This window comes from Nicotiana tabacum, chromosome 16, assembly GCF_000715075.1.
Source record: "Nicotiana tabacum cultivar K326 chromosome 16, ASM71507v2, whole genome shotgun sequence".
In the NCBI taxonomy this organism is placed as follows: Eukaryota; Viridiplantae; Streptophyta; class Magnoliopsida; order Solanales; family Solanaceae; genus Nicotiana; species Nicotiana tabacum.
The window spans coordinates 5,549,395-5,573,796 of NC_134095.1; the positions used below are offsets into that span (position 1 = coordinate 5,549,395).

General features: G+C 33.7%; 2 protein-coding genes across 5 annotated transcripts; both read left to right on the top strand.

Moving 5' to 3' along the window:
- Positions 1-3,296: 3,296 nt before the first annotated feature.
- LOC107829876 (histidine--tRNA ligase, cytoplasmic) lies at positions 3,297-10,899 on the top strand. Its single transcript, XM_075232563.1, has 7 exons — positions 3,297-4,704; positions 5,983-6,162; positions 6,375-6,632; positions 7,054-7,188; positions 8,781-9,059; positions 9,632-9,772; positions 10,319-10,899. Exons 1-7 carry the CDS (start codon positions 3,421-3,423, stop codon positions 10,616-10,618), a joined length of 2,577 nt encoding a protein of 858 aa, XP_075088664.1. The 5' UTR covers positions 3,297-3,420; the 3' UTR covers positions 10,619-10,899.
- Positions 10,900-18,700: 7,801 nt separating this feature from the next.
- On the top strand, positions 18,701-23,954 carry LOC107829879 (deSI-like protein At4g17486). Of its 4 annotated transcripts, none has more exons than XM_016657353.2 (5): positions 18,701-19,081; positions 20,896-21,160; positions 22,315-22,602; positions 23,152-23,245; positions 23,325-23,578. In XM_016657353.2, the coding sequence occupies exons 2-5, from the start codon at positions 20,950-20,952 to the stop codon at positions 23,359-23,361; spliced, it is 630 nt and encodes a 209-aa protein (XP_016512839.1). In that variant the 5' UTR covers positions 18,701-19,081; positions 20,896-20,949; the 3' UTR covers positions 23,362-23,578. The 4 variants fall into 4 exon arrangements, with proteins under 4 accessions (XP_016512839.1, XP_016512835.1, XP_016512838.1 ...); XM_016657352.2 differs by having other exon boundaries at positions 18,729-19,081; positions 22,315-22,451; positions 22,539-22,602; positions 23,152-23,954; XM_016657349.2 differs by having other exon boundaries at positions 18,702-19,081; positions 23,152-23,954.
- Positions 23,955-24,402: the final 448 nt, after the last annotated feature.

The window sequence follows — 24,402 nt, forward strand, 5'->3', positions numbered from 1 at the left end:
TATCTTCTAAGTGAGGATCATGATAATTCGATTCATATAACATATTTTTCAACTGTTTATTCCATCCCCCAAATGTCAGAAAAACTAATGTATATCCCCAATCATCTTTGGGAAACATATCTTTGTGTATTATGGTAGAGAAATTAATCATATACCACGCAACAAAAGATAGTAAAAATATTTGGTTTCTGATCCTAAACCAATTGTGAAGGGAGGACTTATCATATATTGTTGATCTGATGCATACAAGTGTTGTTATATGCAATTTAGAAAATCTTAGACCAACACATGAAGCTTTGTTCTCATAAGCAATGGTTTAGCCATTAATAGGAGGTATTCAATGCTAAACCAGCTTGGATATAAACCAGCATTATCAAGATGAACTGTCTTGATTTCATAATCTGAAAATTATGCTCTTAATCGAGAAAAGCAATTCCAAATGTCAAACTGCAGATTGACAATAATTACACATGTAACCATTTCATATATGCACCTATAAGTGGTTCACAGGATAGGTGAACGGGCCCATATTCACCTTTTATATATTTCAGAATCAGGGGTCTTAGTCCCAACTTTAGCTGGTATAATCAATTCATTATGAGAACAAGCAACACATGAGAATTTCTGAAGAATCTTCTAGTTCTTTAGTATATACTTATCTGAATTCTCAAATAGCTCATTTAAAAATGGCAAATGAAAACTTCAAGTTTATCATGTCATGTGTTATCTCTTAGTAAACGTCTGGTTTACTATGGCATAAACTTTTGCTTTAGTAAACTTCTGGTTTACTGTGATACATGATATAGTACAAATTAAAGAATAAGGCAGGTAACTTCTCACATACATATTATTTTACCCCCTATGATTGTGGAAACATGAAGATTATCAATTTTCCAATCATTTGTAGTCTCAATATGATAGTCATTTGTATTAGTAAACTTCAGATTTACTACAACATATGTTTTGACCATAATCATATAATATGGATGACATATTTGTATATAAACTCTTCGAGAGCCTTCATTTATTATCCACAATTTAATATTTATCAGATACTACTGGTGTCATATGTCTTCTAGACAAACAGTTAGCTCTTCAAAAGTTGTTGATATATTTTGTACTATCAAATATTGCTTAGACACTTCTGGTATCATGAGAGAAATTCTTAATAAAATGAACATTATAAAGACATTATAAATTTATAAATGTAAGAAATTAAAAAATTTAGTATTTTTACCACCAACTTTGTGACAAATATCTCCTTCAGGGAGAAACGCCATTAACATCTGAATATTTTATATCAAAGCGGCAACCACATAATCATTACATCCTTCAGGGAAAGATACATGAGTTGTTATTTCCTTCGGGGAACTCGATAACTAACCATAAAATATTAATGTGGTTGTAGTACAAAGCATTCTACAAGAATTCTTTTTGCCTTAGAATGATATTTAATAAAAATATTCAAGATATTTTACGTACAACGGGTACGTGCGGTAATGATCTTTATGCCATAAAAACAAATTTTATATCATTTGTTATTCTACCTCTCCAGGAGGTGAGTTGTGATATTTCTTCATTCACTCCAGGGAATGAAAATGTGCTTCAAAAATAACTTTGAATAGCTTATTATTTTGTTTAAGCACAGAAAGACACAGTTTCATAATATTTTCCTGCTTCAGGAGAAAATTTCAATTGTGTTACTTCTTCAGGAGCAAATTTAAAATATGAAATATTGAGTATATATTCCTTCAATCATATTACCTCTTCTGGAGGTGAATTGTAATATATTCACATAAAAAACGTGTTCCTATTTACGCCCTTTATTAATATTGTCATATTTACTTCAGGAATGGGCTAATATTTATCAAAAGTTCTCATCCTTCAGGGAACAGAACATAATTATTTGAACGTGCATTAATCACACCAAATCGTGTGATGTCTTAGAAGCTCTTTTACGATAATGCTACTTCAGGAGCAAATCGAGGCATGCATGTACTATAGAGAATATTTCTCTAGTGTATATTTAATTGTAACCATAGAAAGCCTAAATTATCACTTATGGTGATCATAGGCATATACCACTTCTGGTAGTTAACAAAATATAATTACAATGAGATATACGAAATATAACCACTTCTGGTGGTTGTATATTTCTTGCAAACTCTGCTGGAGTTTAAGTGAATCTAATAATGTTACCCATTTATAATCAAAAGGAAAATAAGTACCAAAATAGCGACTGTATAAGTATTCATAGCGTCCAATCGTTTTCCACAAAAACTACTGGGTCTCGCCATCATATAATAGCTTAAGAAAAATTATTTTTTTTCTTTCCAATTTCACGAGATTTCATCCAAGTAAAATAACATCTACATTATTAGTTGGCTAGAAAGACGTGATTAACATACATGGTAAACATATTTTTAGAACAAGAAAGTTCATACTACTGGTTGAGCATATAAAATTGGAAAAAGGTAAAGTTTCTGCCTTTAGTCCAAAATCACAAGACCCAAGTTCTAATTCTTATATTTAAAGAGGAAAATAAGAAGGAATCACCTGAGTAGAGGAGAGAGAAGGGTTCTTCTTGACAGAAATTGACAGCACTTCATCGTTAAACATAATTCATAAGGTTTTGACTAGTCATTAACGCTCCGTTTGGAACTTTAAGAATCAAATCCCCTTTCCTAATATCACGAGCTGCTGCTAAACCTCTCATTGGATACTTTCAAAGATTTGCTCGATATGACAGAGTCTCGTGCTGATAACGTGTTATAAAATAACGACTGTAAAGTAAATAAACTAAAGACAAGTATAGAGAGAAACTGATATATTATTCGAATTCAAACTCATGTACATAATGAACTGAAATCTCTTCTATTTATAGAAGAAAGGAAGCTGCTGTGTAAGCTGCTACGCAAGCTGTTGTGTAAGCTGCTATTACAAGCTGCTGTGTAAGCTGCTACGCAAGCTGCTACTGCAAGTTGCTGTGTAAGCTGCTACTACAAGCTGCTGTGTAAGCTGCTACTATACCAGATATGGATAATCTTTTACCTAGGGTAATGTTTATCCATAACCGGGTACCGAAGTGATAAGCTTTTTCAGGAAGCTTATTTCCAATAGAGTACTAAATAGATAAACATATTTACGGTGGATAAGTTTCTTCGGAAAGCTTATTTACAACGGAGTACTAAATGAACATCCATAATATAATATATTTATAACAGAATAAACAAAAATTACTATTAGTTTCGAAAATAATTTTTATAAAGAGACCATCTGTGTAAAAATCCAATTTCAGAGGAGCAGCCCACTAAGCCCAAAATCCAAATAAAGCCCCATTATTCCCGTCTTTCCCAAACAAACAACGAGTAATTCTTTTCAAACCCTCACCGCCGCGAGGTTGCCGGCGAATCAATTTCCATGGCAGAAGAGAGACGCGTGGTTACTGTGGGTGGAAAAGGCTCATCACTGTCATCCTCCTCCGTCTTCGAAATTGCCAACGGACTCAGTCGCCTGAGCATTGACACTTCAGCACTCTCCAAAGTATCATCCTCCTCAAATAACAACACTAATGCTCCTACACAATCTTCCGCATTTTCAGTACTCGGTAATTTAACACCCGAGGAGTCTAAAGCTTCTCTTGTAGTTCTCCTTAACAAGCTCTTGCTCTCTTCTTCGTCTTCCGCTGCCGTCACTCAGCTCTTTGATATCATCCTCAATGACGTGTCCTCCATTTCGTTTGATAGTACTATTGACGGCGTTTCTCCAGGCGATTTTTCTGTAGCAGCAATATCTGGAATCTCCGCTATATTGGATCATAGAAGTTCAGCTTTGTCTGTTATTATTGACGCCGTTGCTGCCTTGTCCTGCGAGGCCTTGGGTGCGGACATTTCAGCTTTCAACTTGAATGATTCCGGTGATGGTTCCACTGCCAAGGACGTCGTTTCCGTGGCTACTGACGTCAAGATCTTACTTAATGGTTCTAAATTCGTGAACAAAAATAGTGATGAAGTTGCAGTTTCTAGTGTTCCAGTTGTGCACGGCAAGTTTAGAGAAATTTGCCGGCTCCTGCACTCCAGCACACGTGTGCAACTGAACTCTGCTGTTGTATCCAATTCAGGATCTTCTGGAACAGCTAGTGCAATATGCACCACGTTGTTTTCTTTGGCCGTGGCACTTAAAGATTTGGGCAACATCAGTTATAACCGAGCGAAGCGCACCAGAGATGATGGAATTTCTGCAATGCTGCAAAAAGAATGTCCTCGACCTGATCAGCTGAAAGCTGTTTTTGCGTCTTTGGTTTCAGCTCACTCGGATGAGGAATATGTTAAGTTTTCACATGATGTTAACTCCTTACTGGTAATGGTAGAGAAAATAGTTTCATGGGAGGCCTTAGCTGCTTTCTTTTCGCTCGAAGAAAAAGACTTTATCAGTGGTAATACGAGTGTTTGCGAGGACAGTGCAAAAGCAGGTAAAAAAGGAGGCAAGAAGAAGAAGATTCTTGGTAAAGGTACCACTGCTCTGCTGCAATTTTTGAAGGATAGGCTGCTGAGCATGCATATTCAGACTGAGGCATTCGAGAATTTGGTTCGCCATTTCTTGTCTCTGTTGGACCCGAAGGACTCGGGATTTGGCACATTATTGAGAAAGGTGAAAGATATTGTGGAGAGCAATGAGAGCCGGCGGTTGCCTAAACTCCCAAAGGTAAGAACCATACTGTGTTATCTTTTTCCCCGCTCATTGAATTATTCGTAGCTGTGATAATTTGGGAACTGGTTTAATACTTGGCTGTCTCCTTTATTTGTTTTTGTGAAAAAGATATGTCGGCTACACATAAAACAATGCTGGAAACCTGCTAATCTGGTTTTGTTACCAGGTCAAATGATACCAAATCCTTAAGACAATGCTGGAATGGTCCAAGAACTTTAATAAATCCTTGCGTATGCCCCTTTATACCCGATAACACTATATAGCTCAAGAGCTATGGAAACATTCTATTTAAAAGCGCTAGAAAATAAGAAATTTGGCAGCAGTCATTTAGAATATGAATATGTTTCCTTTAATATTTATTACTTCTGAATAAGTTCTGATGTTTATCCTTGTAAAAAGGTCTCAAGTTTATCTAAAACAGAAGTAATCTAACTCTTACGCTTTCACTCAATTTCCTTTTAAACACTTTAATGTTCAATTTACTAAAGGAACAAAAAAGAAACAGTGTGATATTCAATTGTTATGCTTGCTCAATGCCTTCTCTTATGGAATAGTTTCTGTCAATGTTGAGTTTGGTGGAGGTTTTCCAGCAACTGGATGGAAATGCTGAAGGATGTACACTAGGTTTTAGGTGATGCAATGGCAAAATTGGCTGGCCTATAATGAGAGGATTCAGAGGCGGAGTGTGAGTTAGGAAGCCTTAACAGCTATAAATCCCTTTGGACCCAAGAAAGATTGTGCGGGGAAGTTTCTGCATCAGCTTTATGGCTAATAATATTGGTTAGAACTTAGAAAGGCTAAATATTATCAGCTTTATCAGCTTCACGGTATCAGCTTTATGGCCATAAATCTTTATGAAGTTTCTGCATCAGCTTTATCAGCTTCACGGTATCTAAAGTATGGTGCTGTAAACTTATTGTGCAGTATCTATTTTATCAGGAGTCTTTTATGTTGAAGTTGGACTCTTATTTCTGAATTTTGTATGTTTCATCCCCTTGGCAGAAAGAGGAACTAGATCTTTAACTTACCTTCACAATGTTTTCTGTTAGGTAATTTGTTTCCTTATCGAACAGTGTTAGAGGAGGTAGAATTGTTAATTCGGAAATTAAATTACCTTCAGTTTAAGTCCTGATATTCTTATTGCCTCGTCATTGACATATCAACTTAAAAGAGAATATCAATAGTTATAGCTTTGTTTTGTAGGTGCACAAAATGGATATTGTTAACTTTTCATCTAACATCAAATCTGAATGTTCAATTTTTTTGTCACAGGGTACGCGTGATTTTGCAAAAGAACAGATGGCTATAAGAGAGAAAGCATTCTCAATTATAGTTGAGGTTTTCAAAAGGCATGGTGCTTCAGCTTTGGATACTCCCGCTTTTGAAATGAGAGAGACACTGATGGGAAAATACGGGGAAGACTCAAAATTAATCTATGACCTTGCTGATCAGGTGTGCTAGTTGTTTTAACTGCTATTTATTTGCTGATTTGCTGGTGCACCTTGTCACATGTGAGTTTCACGCATGCACACATACACATATATTTGCGACGTGCACACAAGGTTTAGGAGGTGCATTTTATTTTCAGTATTAGAATCCGAGTTATGTATTTTTCCTGATCTTTTTGGTACTGATGAATCCCCTTTCCCCGTCAACGTTTGCAGGGGGGAGAACTTTGCTCTCTTCGTTATGACCTGACAGTTCCGTTTGCTAGATACGTAGCAATGAATGGTCTGACATCCTTCAAGCGTTATCAGATAGCGAAGGTGTACAGAAGAGATAACCCGTCTAAGGGTAGATACCGTGAATTCTACCAATGTGATTTTGATATAGCTGGTCAGTTTGAGAAGATGATGCCTGATTTTGAGGTCATAAAGATTTTGACCGAGTTGTTAGATGAGCTTGATATTGGAGAGTATGAGGTAAACTTTCTAATGGTTCTCAAGCCATGTCCAAATTCAACCAATGCTTGTTAGTTGACCTTGGAATGATATTAATCCTGATAGGACACAATTTAGTCCCCATCACTTGAAATATGATTGTCTTATGATTCTTGCTCGCTCCCCTGCCCCCTTTTCTCCCTGTGCATGCTCTCAAATCATTATCTTACATTACCACAGTATTTTTGGCTATTTCATTGGGGCAATTTAAATCTTCTAATTGTTTTGTGGCTATGCATATCTGCCCGGAGTTATACCAATTTTATTTGTGTATATATTCTCTTTATGTTTCTTATAATCCAGAACATTCTGGTATCGTTTCTCATACAATCTTAGGAATCCTTTGTCCTATTAGTGGTGTATGACATTAACTAACTATGTAAAGCATCTATTTTTTATTCAGGTAAAGCTTAATCACAGAAAGCTGCTTGATGGTATGTTAGCTATATGCGGGGTGCCACAAGAGAAATTCAGAACCATTTGTTCAAGCATTGACAAGCTGGATAAACAATCGTTTGAGCAGATAAAAAAAGAAATGGTGAGGCATCATCTCAGGTCGGCATAAACTTGTACATTTTATTAAGATAGCTATTCAATATTTTATCAGTTACTGGTGCTTTGCTTAGTACTGGCTTGCTAGTTTTGGTTTCTCTCATTCTTGGTTCTCCATATGTTGGCATTTCGGTCATCTTAAAGCTATCTCAGGGCTCGGTTGTTAACTCCTAGTCTATAATATGTGTGACTAGAGGATCAATTTTCCTATAATTAACACAAAATGAAAAACAAGTGCAACTAAACATGCTGATTCATGCGCTGTTTAATGTAGCAAAAACACCTAATGAATCGTATCCTCTCTTCCTATAACCTAAGCAATTTTCTCTTGTTTGGACTACTTGAAACACAACCTAGGTTTACACTTCGTTTCTTCTCTTGTGCGTTGCTGGACTGCCAATGTTCCTTCACCTCCCTGGCTTTTGTCGCATATTTGTTTTGTTGGGGGGATTTAGTGCTCTAAATTCCAGAACTTTCAGGCTATAGAGTAGTTTGAGTTTTTTTTCTTGCGGTGTTTACAATATTAAAGCCAATCAGGAGAGCAATGAGATGAGAATTTTGATGACCCATTGATGCTGTCTGGTTTGGTTCAACCATAGCTCACAGGTTCTTTACCAAGTCAAAACTTGGTCTAGCTGGACGGCAGTGCTACTGATTCCCAGTTGAACTGTTCCACTAACTGGTCTGTTTTGGTGTTAAACATTGAAAAAAGGATAATATAATGAACGGAAGAAATGTTTAATTTCTTCTATGTTTCCCTCGCTTTTTCCTTGGGGTGTGGATACCAGGATGATCTTGAATTTCAATGCAAAATCTAACTTTGTTTCTTATAAATCATTTTTTTTCATATGTTCTTGTGGACTTCTAGCATGTTATAAGGTAAGGATTCTCTTAAGGTTACTCCCTCGTATGGTTTTTTCTAGTATCTCACTGCAATCTGTGAATCGTTTTAGTTTCTCCTACTGAGTAGTTTTCTTCTTAAATATTTGATTATCTATTTTCTAAAATCATTGTTGTTCCTGCCTCTTAAGATTGCTCATATTTCAGTCATTTACTTTTCAAGGGCCATTGATCAATTTCACAGGTGAAATTAGATGTCAATATGTACCTAAGGGACTTAGGAATGACATGAAAAATACTGCTTTTCTAGATCTTTTAATCAAATTACTAAAGAGACTTATGTCTTCATAAAAAGAAATACTAAAGAGACTTATGTTGAAAAATCTGTCAAAAATTTTACTCCCTCCGTTTCAATTTAAATGACACACTTTCCTTATTAGTCCGTTCCAAAAAGAATGACACATTTCTATATTTGGAAATAATTTAACTTTAAACTTTTCATTTTACCCACTACCCTTAATGAGAAGCTTTTATAGCCACACAAATGTCATGGCCCTACAAAGTTTTTGCCCCTTACGCTTTTAGGACCACATATTTCAATAGTCTTCTTAATTTTTTCTTTAACTTTATGCCAAGTCAAACTACATCATCTAAAGTGAAACGGAAACGGAAGGAGTATCTTTTTGAAACAGAGCGAGCATGTCATTAGCACTCTAATGCCACTGTATTTTGTACCAGGTGGATGAGAAAGGCTTAAGTGATGAGATATCAGACAGAATTGGTACATTTGTCAAATGGAGGGGACCTCCTGTGGAATTATTATCTAAGCTTAAGCAGGAACGCAGTTTCTTGGAGAACAATGAATCCTCACTTGCATTGGATGAATTAGACATCATGTTTAAAGCTCTTGAGAGGTCCAGGTGTATTGACAGAGTCGTTTTTGACTTGAGCCTTGCAAGAGGTCTTGACTATTACACAGGAGTCATATTCGAAGCTGTCTTTAAAGGAGCTACTCAGGTAGATCTCTCAGTGTGCTAAGGAGTTTTTAGTTCCAGTTGGCTATGCTTTTGCAACTTTGGCTTGTTGATGTGGTGATACTCAATTCAGATTTTGTGCATTCAGGCATGTAAGAAGTTTATATATAAATTGTTTGAGTTCTCAACATTGTCAGGAGTCGAAAGTATCTCTCAAGTACCTTTGATCAGTTTGCTTTGACTTTCATATTACTGAAAAGTAATCTAAACTGGAGTAACCAGTGTACATAATTGTAGATTCCTCTTGACTCACATACTATGTTCGGAGTTGAACGCTACTCTAGGTAATTGACTCTTTGCAAGGTGAACAGCATGCTTCCAAGCCTCCAAGTGCAGCCTCGTTTTAAATGTCCGATCATTATACCCTGATGAAAGTCCGACCCATCTGTGTATCAAATTGATGGTGAAGTTCTAGTAGTTTGATTATGGCATATACCAATATATAACTCTCGGTTCCTACGTTGTTGTTCCTATTATATTTTTCAGTGCATGAAATGTTCATAAATGAAAGTTTCTCTTCTCTGAGCACTACTGCTGGTCTGGAAATGCCTGCAGGTTGGTTCGATTGCTGCTGGTGGACGTTATGACAATCTAATAGGGATGTTTGGCACACGGCAGGTTCCTGCTGTTGGGATTAGTCTGGGAATCGAGAGAGTATTTGCAATCATGGAACAGGTTCAGAAAGACAAGAATCAGGTGATAGTAGCTAAACATATCTGATTTGTTCTGAAATAGACTTTGGTAGTTTTCACCTTCTCTACCTTTTTGCACATCAATAAGTAAATAAAAGTGTCCAATCTCTAGCATCTTTGAGCCTTCTTTTAAGATTATAAATGAGACAGTTCACATAATTCAATATGATAACAAGCGGTAGTACTGATACTATTACAAACCTACTCAAGACTTGATGAATGTCCCTAGCATTTCATGGTGCACATAATGCAGTTAATAAACGAATGTACTCCCACAAGAAACTGAAAATGTAGAGTGAAAATGGGGTTGGTGGAGAACAATTCAGAGACTGTTCTGTTTTACTTGGTTTTTCATTTTTTATTTCTCCGCTCAATGGCAAGTGCAGTCTGCATGTCTGAAGATGTCCTAACTTTGTTGGAGTACTAGCTCCATTTCATTGCCTACCTTTATGTGCTTTTCTCGTCCGCCTATGATTTTATAAGCTCCTCTCTCCTCTCTCTCTCTCTCTCTCTCTGTCCATGTTTTTCCCTGAAGTGTACAATTTTCCAGGAAATCCGAGCCACTGAAACTCAAGTTCTCGTTAGCATTCTTGGTGATGACAGTGCTTTAGCTGCTGAGTTGGTTGGTGAATTGTGGAATGCTAAAGTGAAAGCAGAATTCATGATACATAAAAAAGTGATGAAGCATATTGATCGGGCCAGAGATTCGAGGATCCCTTGGATGGTACTTGTTGGTGAACGTGAACTTAGCGAAGGAGTTGTAAAATTGAAGGATGTTGTTGCAGCTATTGACTATGAAGTCCCCAGAGGTAACCTTGTGAACGACTTATGCAGACGATTAGACATGTAATATCTCAAGTTATTAATATTGTTAGATTGATACAAGAATGCTTTTTTGGGGGGTGGGGGTTAAAATCCTCCATTTTGGTGGGGGTTAGCATTGACCCCTACCTGTCCATTAATCACAAGTTACATTTTGAGAACCCATTACGTGTGAAATAAACTAAACTGAGATTCTGTAAGTGCATTTTACATTGATGGGAGGACTCCTTCCTTTAACACTTAGTCTAACTTTAAAATGGATTCTATGCTGTAATTTTAATATGCAATCTATGCAATGCAAGTTATACATCTCTACTTGTTCATCATACGTTTGGCGTTCATTTTCTTTCTATATATAGGGTATTAATATTTTTCAAAAAGATTTCCTTAATCATGTTTGCCTTTTCTCTCCTTGAAGGGCAAATTGACTTTCAAACTATCCTAACCGATTAAGATCTTTTGCAACAAAATTTGTTTGATTGTATTTATCAGTTGCTTTCTTTCTTTATAGGACATAAACTCCACAGTTCAGTAACGATATGTGCAGTAACCTTCGATACTCTTGTTGGGTGTAAAGAAGATTCAAATTCTATTCACAAATTTCGGAAACAATACATCTAATCCTATTAATATTGGAGACAAAATTGACAGCCAAGGCAATCAAAATTATATAGATCTTAAAGGAGGAGAATCGTTATCATTTTGAAACTCAAGAATACACATGAAATAGCAGCCTACCTTCTTGACGACTCGGCACATATAAACTATTCTTTCCCTAGAAAAGGATGGTAAATTACAATAACTACAGCATCAATTTTTTAAAAGCACCCCCCCCCCCCCCCTTACACACACACCAAAAAAAACAAAAAAAAACACAGCCACCCGATTATTTTATTTAAAAACAAGTAAGAAAATACAAAATAAATTTCACATATATATAAAACTTATATATATATATATTATATTTGTGCGGCTCGACGGAGACTTGCTCAACAAACATGCCACGCATTTTAATAAGAGTTGGGTGGCATTGAATCAGAGGCGGATCTAGAATTTCTTGAACGCGGATACATCACTAAAAAGAAAATAGATTTTTTTTTTAGTATGAATTCATCCATATTTCTCTGGATAAATAATCTAATATTCAACCAAGCACACTATTCAATCTTTTTGGAACATGGGTGTTAGACCAATTCAAAAAATATGTACATAAAATACTTAGTTTGACGAAAAGACGGTGGGTTAACGTGCCCCATAATTTGGGCTATAGATCCGCCCACTGTCATGATCCTATGAACATTTCTTGAACGATCTCAAAACCTTGAATATTTAGCCAGATTACTAATGGAACGATGCTCCTTAAATAAATTCAAAAACCTAATCTAAAGAAGTCATAATGTCTGAGTTTGTACTTACTCCTTGGATCGTATGTAGTAGAAACACACAACATTCATTTCATGATTGTTCAAACAAGCATCACATTCAATAAAAAAAATAGCGGAGTTGGCCTATCTTTTGGGATGACTATTAGAGTTTAGCCATATTTTAAATTGTAGTGGCAAAGTAACCACTTGTTTGATTAAATTGACGTATTTTTTCCCAACTAAAATATGGAACAGAACTCCAGTAATTAGTGATGAAGTTCGAAACTTTGACAAGTGGAACTCCAGTAAATTATGCTAAAATTTTCAAAATCCAATAATTTGAACTTTTAACAAAATCCAAACTCCATGAACAATTCCTGGTTTTTGAACCTTTACTAGTGCAAAATTCAAAAAAATCCAGGAACAATTTATGATTTTTGAATTCACATTATAGTTTAGTAATTTTTAATTTTTAACTTTTAACTACAAAATCCAAGAAAAATTACTCTTTTTAAACTTTACTCAATAAGCTTCAAAACAATCTTGACTATCTACTGATAATGTGAGTGTGTAGTAGCATATGAACTTACACGAATGACGAAACTATGATGCAAATGAAAAACTGAATATTGTTGAGTATTACTAGTCATATACATTTTCTGGTTTAAACTTTAAGTCTATGATTGTTCTATTCGTCGTAATTCTACTACTATTATTCAGCCATGCTATTAATTAAGTTATGTTTCATGAGCCGAAATCCTTTTACTTATATTGTCGAATCATATTGGGATCATTTCAACTCACTTGGTCCTATGTAGCATTCACATGTGCAGTGTGGTCCAGAGAAGGGCCGGACAACAAGGATTTATTATACGCAGCTTACCTTGCATTTATGCAAAAGACTGTTTCTACGGCTCGAACTCATATGGTCACACAGAAACAACTTTATCAGTTATATATAGGCATCCTAAAAATTAAAGAGTTTAACATTTTTACGCTTACAAGTAAATAACCTTTTGACGCTTACCTAAAAGATAATTGCAGGCTACCGTACATAAAAAGTGGGATTAACAACCTGAAAAATAAGGCAGGTTGCCGGTATCTACATTTTGAAATACACTTAAGTGTAAAAGTCCATCTATATAAGTTAAATTCCAATTGAATTGTGTGGATTAATGGTAAGTGAAGATACAAAAAGTTTTTGAAGGTGCCCATTATTAGCAGTTGAGATAGGTGAAAGTTGGTGTTTGTCTACTTGAGATACAACATTTTAATGAAGGTTTATTTAATTGTTAAAAGAAGAGGCACAACTACAAGTAGCTGTACTTATTCATGAAAAAAGCTGTCAATCTTGTAAAATGTGCTTCATATAATTGACTTGCATTATTATAGTGGAGCAAGAACTAGTACTTGCAATAAACTAATCCTTTTTGGTATTGAAATATTTAAGTTTCATTTGTCCTTTTTGGTTACAATATTGGTAACACCCCCCCCCCCCCAACACCCCTATATATATAAGTTTCATTGGAAAGATCTTGATGTTTTCCATTCAGAATTGGTACCCCCCCCCCCCCCAAACACCCCAACTCCTACCCAAAAAAGTGTGTATATATATATATAAAGGATAAGCCTAAATAAACTATAGTTATAGTAGTAGAAAATTCAAATCCATATAAATCAACTTCATAGTTGCCTCCCACGAATGAGATAAGGTATCATATTCTAAAGTCATAAATGTCCTTGTCAAGTCCATTTTAGGATCTCAAGCAAGATTCTATAAGTGACTCATCAAACATAGGTTCTAAAGGTAGACAACGAAGGATTTATAATTTAGAAATAATGACTTCTGAAATGTATGTTTAACTCTATCAATACTTATCTTTGTGTGCGTGTATATATATATATATATATATATATATATATATATAAATTAAATTTCATTACGTAGGCAAAGAACTCTTGATTGAATCCGTCAGAAGATAGATTTAGAATTGATAGAGAACTTGCAGTAGTTATTATTCAAATTGATAAAATTCATTTGTGAAAAATGTTAAATTTCTAAAATCGACCATAACTTTGTCACAGATTTTTATCGTTTGCTATATATAATTTGTAACTTCCAAACAGTTTAGCAAAGTATTATTGTGCAACTTGCATATAATAGAGTTCCTATTTATGTGAATAATGTAAGTAGGGTTAGGTTGGTAAAAGAGGCCAAATTTGCAAACACCGACTTGAGACAAATGGCCATGGTCTATGGCCAAAGCTGCCTGTCTTCTAGGAAACACATACGAGATCGCACGTTTCGCTATTATTTAATACCTTAGGCTATTAATAGGCTGACGCAAATTTAGGATATATTCCCTCCGTCTCATATTAACAGTCGTGATTATTAAAACTAATTATCTTAAATTATTTGTCATTTTAGAAGTTTAAAACAAAATTGATTATTTTTTTTCCTTTTTTTACCCTTAGTAATAATTGTTATTGAAGATGGAGATAACATATAAATAGAATAACTATTCAATAAAGAGAGATTTTAGCTTAAGACATAAATAAGGGTAAAATAGTCTAATCCTTTTCCTAATTAATGTTTCTTAAAGAACGTGTAAAAGAGAAACAAGATAAATAATTTGACATAGGTGGAATATGGTCAACTCACCTGTTGCTTTAACCTCAAACTATATATAAGTATTTAAATTTTATGTAAAAAATTAAATAAAATATATAACATGATGACACTCTACCTCACATACCGTAGGGATAAGTTCAACTTGCATTTCATCATTCTCAGACCCCACTTATATTATTGATATTCATATTGAATTCTGTGAGTTAACTTAGAAAAGTGATTATTTTGATGGAGGAGATGGGAAAGAAGAGTTTGTAAAAAAAAGTCATTTTCGAATGTGGGAGGACACGTGGCAATCCCAAGTGAAAATCATTATTCTTTGTGGTTCATTTTAAGTAGTTTTTTGTAGTCCATAATATGTGATTTTTTCGGATATCAAGAAGAAATTAACTTTTTCTTTCCAAAGTTGCATTTGGAGTAAAGAGTCTAGGAGTAGCTTGTTATATTTTCAATGAATAAATTAAGGTTAATATAGTCAATTTTATTGTTAATTAATGCTAAAAGGTGAATTCTTTAATATATGTGAAAAAAACCAAAAAAATCACTTTAAGTGGACCGGAGGAACTATATTTAAAATTTAAGAACTCCGTCCGCTTCATTTTAATTGATGGTCCACAGTATTTAATTTTTTCAAATATCAAGAAGGAATTAACTCCTTTTTTCAAAGTCGCTCTTGGAGTAAAGAGCCTAGGAGTATTTGTTATATTTTCAATGAACATATTAAGGTTAATATGGTCAATTATATTATTAGTTAATGCTAAAAGCAGAGCAAAGAAAACCATAGATCTTTGCTTTTTTTGTGGTATGGACCAAGGGCGTCCCGACGAGTTTTGTGGCCTAAAGCCAAACTTTATGAGGGGCCTTAACTTTTTTAAAAAAATTATTTATTTATTTATTTGAAGTCTATTTTTCTAGCGTTTCCTAGATACAAAGTTATTAATAATTTTTTATAATCAATAAATCCTAATGAGTCTTTCTTAATTGACAATATAACTAATCCATTTAACTTTTCTTGAGACATTATTTTTCTTAGGTAAGATTTTATCAATTTTAATTTTGAAAATTTCTTTCCGCTGAAGCAACGGTAACAAGAGTTATTAACATTATTCCATAAGTAATATAGGCATTGAAAAAATAATCAAATCTTTTTATTTCACAGAGTGTATTAATTAAACAGTTATCTTCTAATTGTACTTTTTTCTTAATATTTTTAATTTCGAAAATAAATATAAATCATCAATATCAAATTGATTATTATGCTTTAAGCAACATTCAAGATTAAGACAATATTTTTTCAAATTTTCATCATCTAGTGATCTTCATTTTTACCGCTAAATAGAAAACCAAAAATATTTTCATATGCTTCGAATTGATCAAATCAATTTTGAAGTGAAAAAATGGTCTTGTCTATTATGTATAAGGTAATCAACTCCAAAGGACTCTTCGAAAGATTTTGAGATTATATTATCAACATTCTCATCAGATTGTTACTATCTGTATATCATATATTTCTTACGAAATTCGGGTCCGATATTTATTTCAAGTGTAATTTTCGTGGCATAAATCATAGCAGTTGTAAATCCTTCTTCTCTATTCTTGTTAAAGAAATAAATCAATTTTTTTCACTTCACAGAAACTTTTTTTAAACTTATACATAGCTTATTAGATGTAACAAAAAATGGCCCCCCCACAAATGTGGGGCCTAAAGCAGTTGCCTTACTTGCTTTATGGAAGGGTTTCCCCTGGTATGGACCAAAGCAAAGGTTCTGCTGCTATCGACACCTACCCAATTAACCAAAAATATAATCTATCGAGACCGAAGCTTCTGCAATTGTGGAATTCCGTTCAAATAGTAAGCTTTTTGGCCAGTTCATCTTTCGCTCTCTCTTATTATAAGAAGGAAGGGGTCGACCCTGGCCTTGGAAGCCATGAATTTGTTAATATATGTAAAAATAACCAAAATATTAATTAAAGTGGATCGAAAGAAATAACTACAAGCCTACAATTAATCCTAATTCCCAACTATTAAGGGATAACAAAGTTACACTATTTCATGACTTAACAAAGGATTAACCAGTTAAGTCATTGATTAGAATATATATTTTTTATCTTTCTTTTATTTGTAGGATAAATCATAAATTCTCAAAAAAATATTATTCCTTTTTTTCAGGTCGAAAGAAATAACATTACTAACAATACATTCCATAAAATAAGTACCATAAATCCATAATAGAGCCAATCCTCTCTTTTACGTAACTAGTCTTACAATACGCGCGTTGCGCGTGTATCCATTCTCAATAAATATCTATTTTCTAAAAGTTACATAAATATTATATTAACTAACTACACTTGAGTTATAAAACAAGTTCATGAAAAAATGTGAGTTCCTAAAAATGATGATTGTTGATTTTGTTTAGCAACTTAATAAATAAAAAAACGATGGCAATGTAGAAGTCGTCAATTATCTTAGTCAATATTTTCAATGTAAGATTTATTCATTGCTAAAATTTCACAAGTTGTCATGTTTATTGTTTACTTAGCTTATAAAATAAAAATTACAAAAAATTATATAATAATGAATATTGATCCCATTTAACTAGATCATTATGAAAAAATCATGCTCGTAGAAGTCCTCTTATGCCTTATTGTGATTTTGAGGACTTCTTTGGGAATATCTTACAAAAATTATTGTTTTTGGGTAACTTAATACTTGAAAAAAACAAGTGACACAAAAATAGTTCATTGCAATTCTCCAAATATTTGTCAAATAAAGCAAATTAAAAAATTAAATCTTTTGGTCTTTTAAACATTTGGGAATGTAGATGTTGGCTCTATAGCTCCTAGGAAAGAAAAAAGAAGTGACAATGTAAAGTCTATAAATGACTAATGTTGAGTTAATATTTTATAATACATAACTTAATAAATTAAAATAATAGGAATTTATCATTTGCCGGACAAATGCAAAGGAAAAATAAATTAATGATAGTCATTTAGAATTTATTTTGTCTTCTACTATTTTATCCTTATTACTTTAAGTTTGTATTTTTATCAATTTGACTCTTAATACTATGGTGTAACTAATTGTGCTTTATTTATTTTATTTCTTTTACCATCAATATTATTATGTGCACTACAAATTTTGCAGTTACTTATATGATGAATTTGTAAAATAATTGAATTGGATTTTCTAACTAATCAATTGATTCAAAAACTTACTTTGTTAAATTAGTTCAAAAGTTTAATTATTGATTCTCAATAGTAGAGGAAATAATTTTTCTTCATTCAAATTTTTAATATTAGATCATCCCAAGTTTAATATTTAATTATAACTATATTATCATCCAATAAAAATTCTATGTTCAAAGGATAAAAATATCGATCTAACATTTCACGTAGAGAATTTTAGTTATTTTTAAAACTTTAAATATTAGAAAGATAATTAAACTATAAAGTTTCTTCAATGTAAAATCTATATGCAGGTAAACATATTGACCAATGTATGATTATAATAAATTATAAAAAAATTATTATTTTTATCCAGCTTATTAGAGTGCAAAAATCCAAACCCCTCGATATGTTAAAGGAAAATGCAAAAATAAAAAAGTTAACTACACACGTTTCAGATGCAAAGTTAGGTAGAATTAATCCACATAACTAAAATAAGAAAAAACTTATTAATAAGTAAAGTTTCGGTTGATTTTAAAGTTTTATATATTAGAAAAATAATTAAATGACTATTCCTAAATAACGATGAATTAATTAAATGAATATTTTTAAATATTAGAAAATACTTGAATGACTATTTTGTCTAGTGTAAACTTTAATTTTGAAGGGTAAAAAAAGCGGACGACATTTCATTAAGGACGTTCTTGTTCTTGCTTTTAATATAGTATAGATTTGCAAAATTTTCTCCATGTCTTCCCATGAAATTATGGCTCAATTTAGCTTGTCATTTACTCTACTCTAACTTTCCTTGTCTGATTACACTTTATTCCAAGAGCTGTAAAACACACACAAAAAAAAAAAGGAATAAAAATAGAAACAAAGACTTTATTCTTGGAACGAAGACCACAATAAAAATTAAAAGAAAATAAAGAAACTGAAAAAAAAAAATAAGAGAGAGAGAAAAAGAGTGTGTGTCTGTGTTTTCTCTCTTGTGTCAGTTTCTGCTTAGCTTCTCAAAATCTGCTGTCCCTTCAAAATTCCTCTTTCTGTTTTCTGCTTTTTTCCTATCTTCAGTTCTTTTTGCTTATTATAAGCATAATTTACTTTAGTTGTGTTCAAAAAAAATTGTTCCCGTGATTTCAGAGCTTTTTGCAGTGTAATATTTTCTGAATTATTGTCAGAAAAACATGAATGTGTGATTAGTTATTCTTGGAGATTACACAACTAGCACAATTTCAAGAATGGCCTGTTTTTCTTCACTATTTGCATTACTGTAGTTTACATGCTCAAGAAAAGCTGGAGTCTTTTGTATCTCTTCTAATGGCAAACTGTAAGTCTTCCATCCAAAATTTTCTTGTTCCTCTTCTTATTATACTTAAGTTTCTGATATTTGTTAAATAATTTGGCTTTTAATTTGGATTTTTATTGAACACTTGTGGTTCAGTTCTGTCCACATTTTCATTTTTTTCTGTTGGCCACTTTGATGTTTTGTGAACCTACTCTTCTTGTTCAAGAATTGGTTGAAACTTTTTGTTCAGTGCAAAAGTTTCAATCTTGTTGTAAGATCTGATATATTACTGGTAATTCTTACAAGTTTGAAGCTGTGACTCTCTCATAATTTCTCCTTTTTTTATTTTCCTACCCTTAAAGAGCACCTTTTGCTTTTTTTTTTCTTTTTTTTGTTGGGTTTATTACCTGAATTTTGATGGCCTTTTCTTTGGAAAGTAGCATTTCAGAACTGGGGTTTGTATGAAATATTTGGAGGAATGAACTGTTAATGTCTGAATCCAAATTCTAATCATAAGAGTAGCGGAAATCTATGTTGCGCGGACTCTCCAAAAAGCTGTCGCACCCGTGTCGGATCCTCCAAAAATATACTAATTTTTCCACTAGAATGAAACCAGTAGCCAAGTCATCAAAGATGAAAGAAGTGCCAACTCCATTCATTGTTTTTCAACTTGGGTGAAATTTGCCATCATATAGTTAAAGGTAATAACTTCATTTTTTTCCCGGGGGGGGGGGGTGTTTGAGGAAGGCTAGTAATGGTTAATGAATAGTCTTTTCTTTGGTTATGTTTGTATTACCGGACGATTAGATTGCTTATATCTGTAGTGTTTTAGCAAATATCTACCAAATGAGCTAATTAATTGATATTGTACTCATTCCTGGAAATTAAATGCAGACTAAAGAGGATTATATACTAGATTAGTTGTTTCCCACTAATGCCACAAAGTGGACTTTCTTGGAAATGAAAGAGATGGATATATATTTTTATTCTTTTACTTCCCTCTCTCCTCTTTCTCTCAACTGAAGATTCCTTCTCAATAATCATTTTATGGAAAGTTCCTCACAACTGTTCAAAGTTCAGTTATCTGTGTTTGGTTTAAATACTCATTTGTTAATTGAATAATTCAAGGTTTCATTGAGAAATCATAGAAAGGCCTTGCCGCAAGCTGTATCATAGATCAGTTAACATGACTAGTAAAAGCAGGCTGTTAGCTAAATAATTCCTCTACTTCAATACACAAAAGAGCCTGCAATTGTCTGATATCTCTGTTTTAAGAAATTAAAAAGTGCATGGACCAAGGGTTGTAATGTGCTACCTCAAGTGCAATGGGTTGGTCTTGTTTTTGGATTGACAGCGCTAGCATACATGACAGAGCTTAGCAATCATGTGGTTACTAGTTCTAACTTAGAAATTTGAGACAAACTTGTGTATAATCCAAAGTTCTGAATGTCTGTTCGAGTTTTGGAGGTGACAAAACTAGATATGTCTCGTTGTCGTTAGTGGATCCAAATTGTATTAACGTATAATGCTTCAAATTTCAAGCAGAATGATATGTTCTTTTAGATGGAAAGCATGCTCTAGTGCTTTACCCCTTTGTTCTGTAGTTCTCATATGTAACTGATGTCATTGGTTGATACATGGAAACATTGGTGCAACTTTCACTTAAATATTTGGAATTGTATTGTACGAAATCAAACAGCTATGATTTGTGATCTTTGCGTCATTCTGTTCTTGACCTATCATTCTTTCATTGGTATATTATTAAGTTTGTCTTTGCATTGTTTCTTTTCTTAGTTGTTCTGTAGACTGACTTCTTAAACTTTAATATGAAGCCTTATGCTTTTCTTTTCATGCAGATATACAAGACGCAAGTGGGTTTTGAATGATTTTTTTGGCATAGTAAAAGGAAAATGACATTAAAATCAAAGAAAGGATGGAAATCAGTAGTGCCCCTCCGTTTGAAGACCAAATCATCAGCAAATTTTTGTTTGCTCCCCAGAGTGAAGTCAGATCGTTTTGGTCCTGGTGAGACGCCAGTGTGTCTCAACGTGTATGACTTGACCCCTATGAATAACTATGTCTATTGGGCTGGCTTTGGTATCTTTCATTCTGGTGTGGAAGGTAAGAGTCATTATTTAGCTTTTTCCTCTTTACTTCTTTTTAGTTATTCACTGTTACTTATGTTAGAATGCACCTACGCGAAGTATCATGCTTGTAAATAAATGGTTCTATACGGATTCCTTTTCCTATCTTATATGTTGATTTTACTAATTGTTTAATGAGGGATTGTATCTCCAAGATTATGTGTACATATTATCATATGCTTGTCTGTCTTACATGCCATTTTTAGCTATTACAAGATAAAAGAATTTCATTAACTTCAGGATCTGAAACTTGCCTCTAGGGTATATTCATCTTGTGTCTTAATTTAGTAATGGTGGTCTCGGTAGAACTGAGAAGCTTCTAATTCAATTCAAATTTCAATTTGATTGGTATATATATATATATATATATATATATATATATATATATATATATATATATATATATATATAGCATGCATATGCATATGTAAGTTGTATTTTTTGTCTGATAATATTTGGTATGCATCACAGTTTGTTCGTAACTTTTACTTTTGGAGTGTTATAGAATCTGGCACTTCTTACTTCTTAGTTCATCTTGGGATGTTTTCTGAAGAAGAGAATGCTCCAATAGATTAATTACCTATTTTCATATATAGTTTTTGTCGGTACGTGCAATATGTTTCTCGTAGAAAACTGCATTTCTGCAAGTTCATTCAGTCGGTTTAATGAAATCTCAAGGTTCTCTTAAAACTCCACTAGCTTATGAGGCTTGAGATGAACTTTGAAATGATTTTATACTACTGCTCGGAAGAGACATGTCTCTAATGCATATCTTGGATGCATCAGAAACTATCTTTTGGCTATTAAAAGTTACTTAACAACTGCTCTTCCACTCTTAATCTGTATGGTAACCTCAAATGAAATGTGAACTCCAGTTTTGTGAAATGAACAAGTGCGAGCTACGCTTTATAGTTACTACCTGTTTGTGTGTTTCATGGTGGGATGTCATATTGACATATAGACACTTTTGCTATTAAATGGACAGCTTTGTTTTGACCTCAGACGTGGATAAATAAGTATTTTGTCTCTAGACATACCAATGAACCTGGTAGTTGATCCGCTGCCAAAAGTAGTCTCTATTTTCAATTCTCATATTTTTGCAGTTGAACTAATGTAACCTATACTTCACAGTTCATGGTGTAGAATACGCATTTGGAGCTCATGACTACCCGACCAGCGGTGTCTTTGAAGTTGAACCGCGGCAATGTCCAGGATTTAAGTTTAGGAAGTCGATATTTATTGGAACCACAAAGTTGGATCCGCCTCAGGTTAGAGAGTTTATTGAACATCAAGCTGCTGCCTATAATGGTGACTCGTATCACTTGATTGTGAAGAACTGCAATCATTTTTGCAAGGATATATGCTACAAGCTCACTGGGAAAAAGATCCCGAAATGGGTGAACCGACTTGCAAAATTAGGTATCGCTCTACCATTCCACCTCTCTTTACTTGATCTGGCTTTTATACTTGATCTGTAGAGAACTGAATTCCTACCTTTATTTCCTGCCGCGCACACAACTAAAATCTATTCTCCCTCCTCCATCTTGGCACTCAATCTTTAAATGCAATATCATTTACATACTAAAGGGTCGTTTGGTACAGGGATAAGGTAAGATTAAGTCTGAAATTAAATTTATACTGTTTTTTGGTTGGCGGTATAAATTTATCCTAATCTCAGACTTAATCTTGGATATCCCACCTTATCTCATCAAACTTGGGATTATTTTATCCCACCTCTCAAATGGGATAAATTAGTCCAGGATAATTTAGTCCGCGTACCAAACGACCCCTAAAGCTGCCACTTGGCATCAGTTCAGTTATAGTACACCGAAACTTGGGCCCATTATCTACCGAGTTTTGAACTGTGGACAAATCTTGGGATTTCTCGATACAGGAGAAAAAGAAGTACCTCCAATTTCCATTTTAATGATATCAGTATTCATTTTCTTTTCTTTTTGGTCTATAAAGGTTCAGCATTCAACTGCATGTTGCCTGAGGCTTTGAAAATTGCTGCTGTCGAAGACGAACCTAATGGCCCAGAATACGTTAGTGAAAAGAGAAGGTTGAGAAGTACTTTCAGTTGTCTTTCTTCAATTTCAACAAGACAGCAGAAGTTATCTAAGTCTTCGATGTTTTTACAGTCACCCCTTAAAGGATGCTTACCTTCTTGGGAGTTAAGAAAGTCTACCAATCGCTCAGTAAAAGAAAGGTAAACATTTATGGACCCTTTTGTGATCACATTTCCCTTGGAATATCCTGAAGAAGAAAATTTGTGAAGGCTAGCTACTCCATGTATTTCATGAAAACAAAGAAATGATTGAGATTAGCTTGCTTTAAGAAGTTGTACTATTTGTAATGTGGCATTGCAGTGTGCAATATGCCTTGTTTGATCCCTTATCTTTTAGGGTAATTTCTGTCTCGTTCATCGATTGATCACGTGAGTATGTCAGAAAAAACACGTACATCCTGCATTTGAGAAAAAAGTCTGTCAATTGATCTCTATTCATTCGGTCAAGGTTTCCACTTTTCACGTCGTTCTACAAAGAGATGCACCATGTTGAGAAATCACCAATCCCTTGGAGCAGTATATTTGCCACCTTAAGTCTGGTGATATGCCGGGATGCTATACTGCATATGACCAGTGCTCTTTTACAGTTTAGGCTTTACTTTTTACTGCAGAATGTTGCAGTTGTACTACCATTTCTACTGTAAGTTATCTTAATTTTGTCTTCGTAAAGAATTAAATACTAGAAGGTAATGTGAGTTCAAAAGATCAGGACAGTGCTCATATAAAATATTTTGCGTTATTTTTATAAATATTAATCTGAAAAGGAAAACAAAAGTTCAAGCATTTAGCGTTGCCTATATTAACAGAAGAAAAATATGTTTTAAGTTAGCAACCATACAGGAAAAGCAAGCTAATATGTGGAGAGGGACCACTTTAGCTTGCTGCATATACAAATGGATATTAAATACAGAATATGTTCCTTTTAATAGAAGCCGCTTCTTTTGGTTTTCATTTATTGCAATGTGAACCAAATCTAAATAGTCGATAAACTCTGGTGATCAACACTACATAAAAGCCATATTAAGCTACACCTTGGCTCTAGATTATGTTAAAAAGGATTGGCGCATAAAATTATATATAGGTTCACATAGATTAACGACATGTTTGGTGCTTTTTCTGAAGTTACTTTCTCATACTAGAATGCTTTCTCA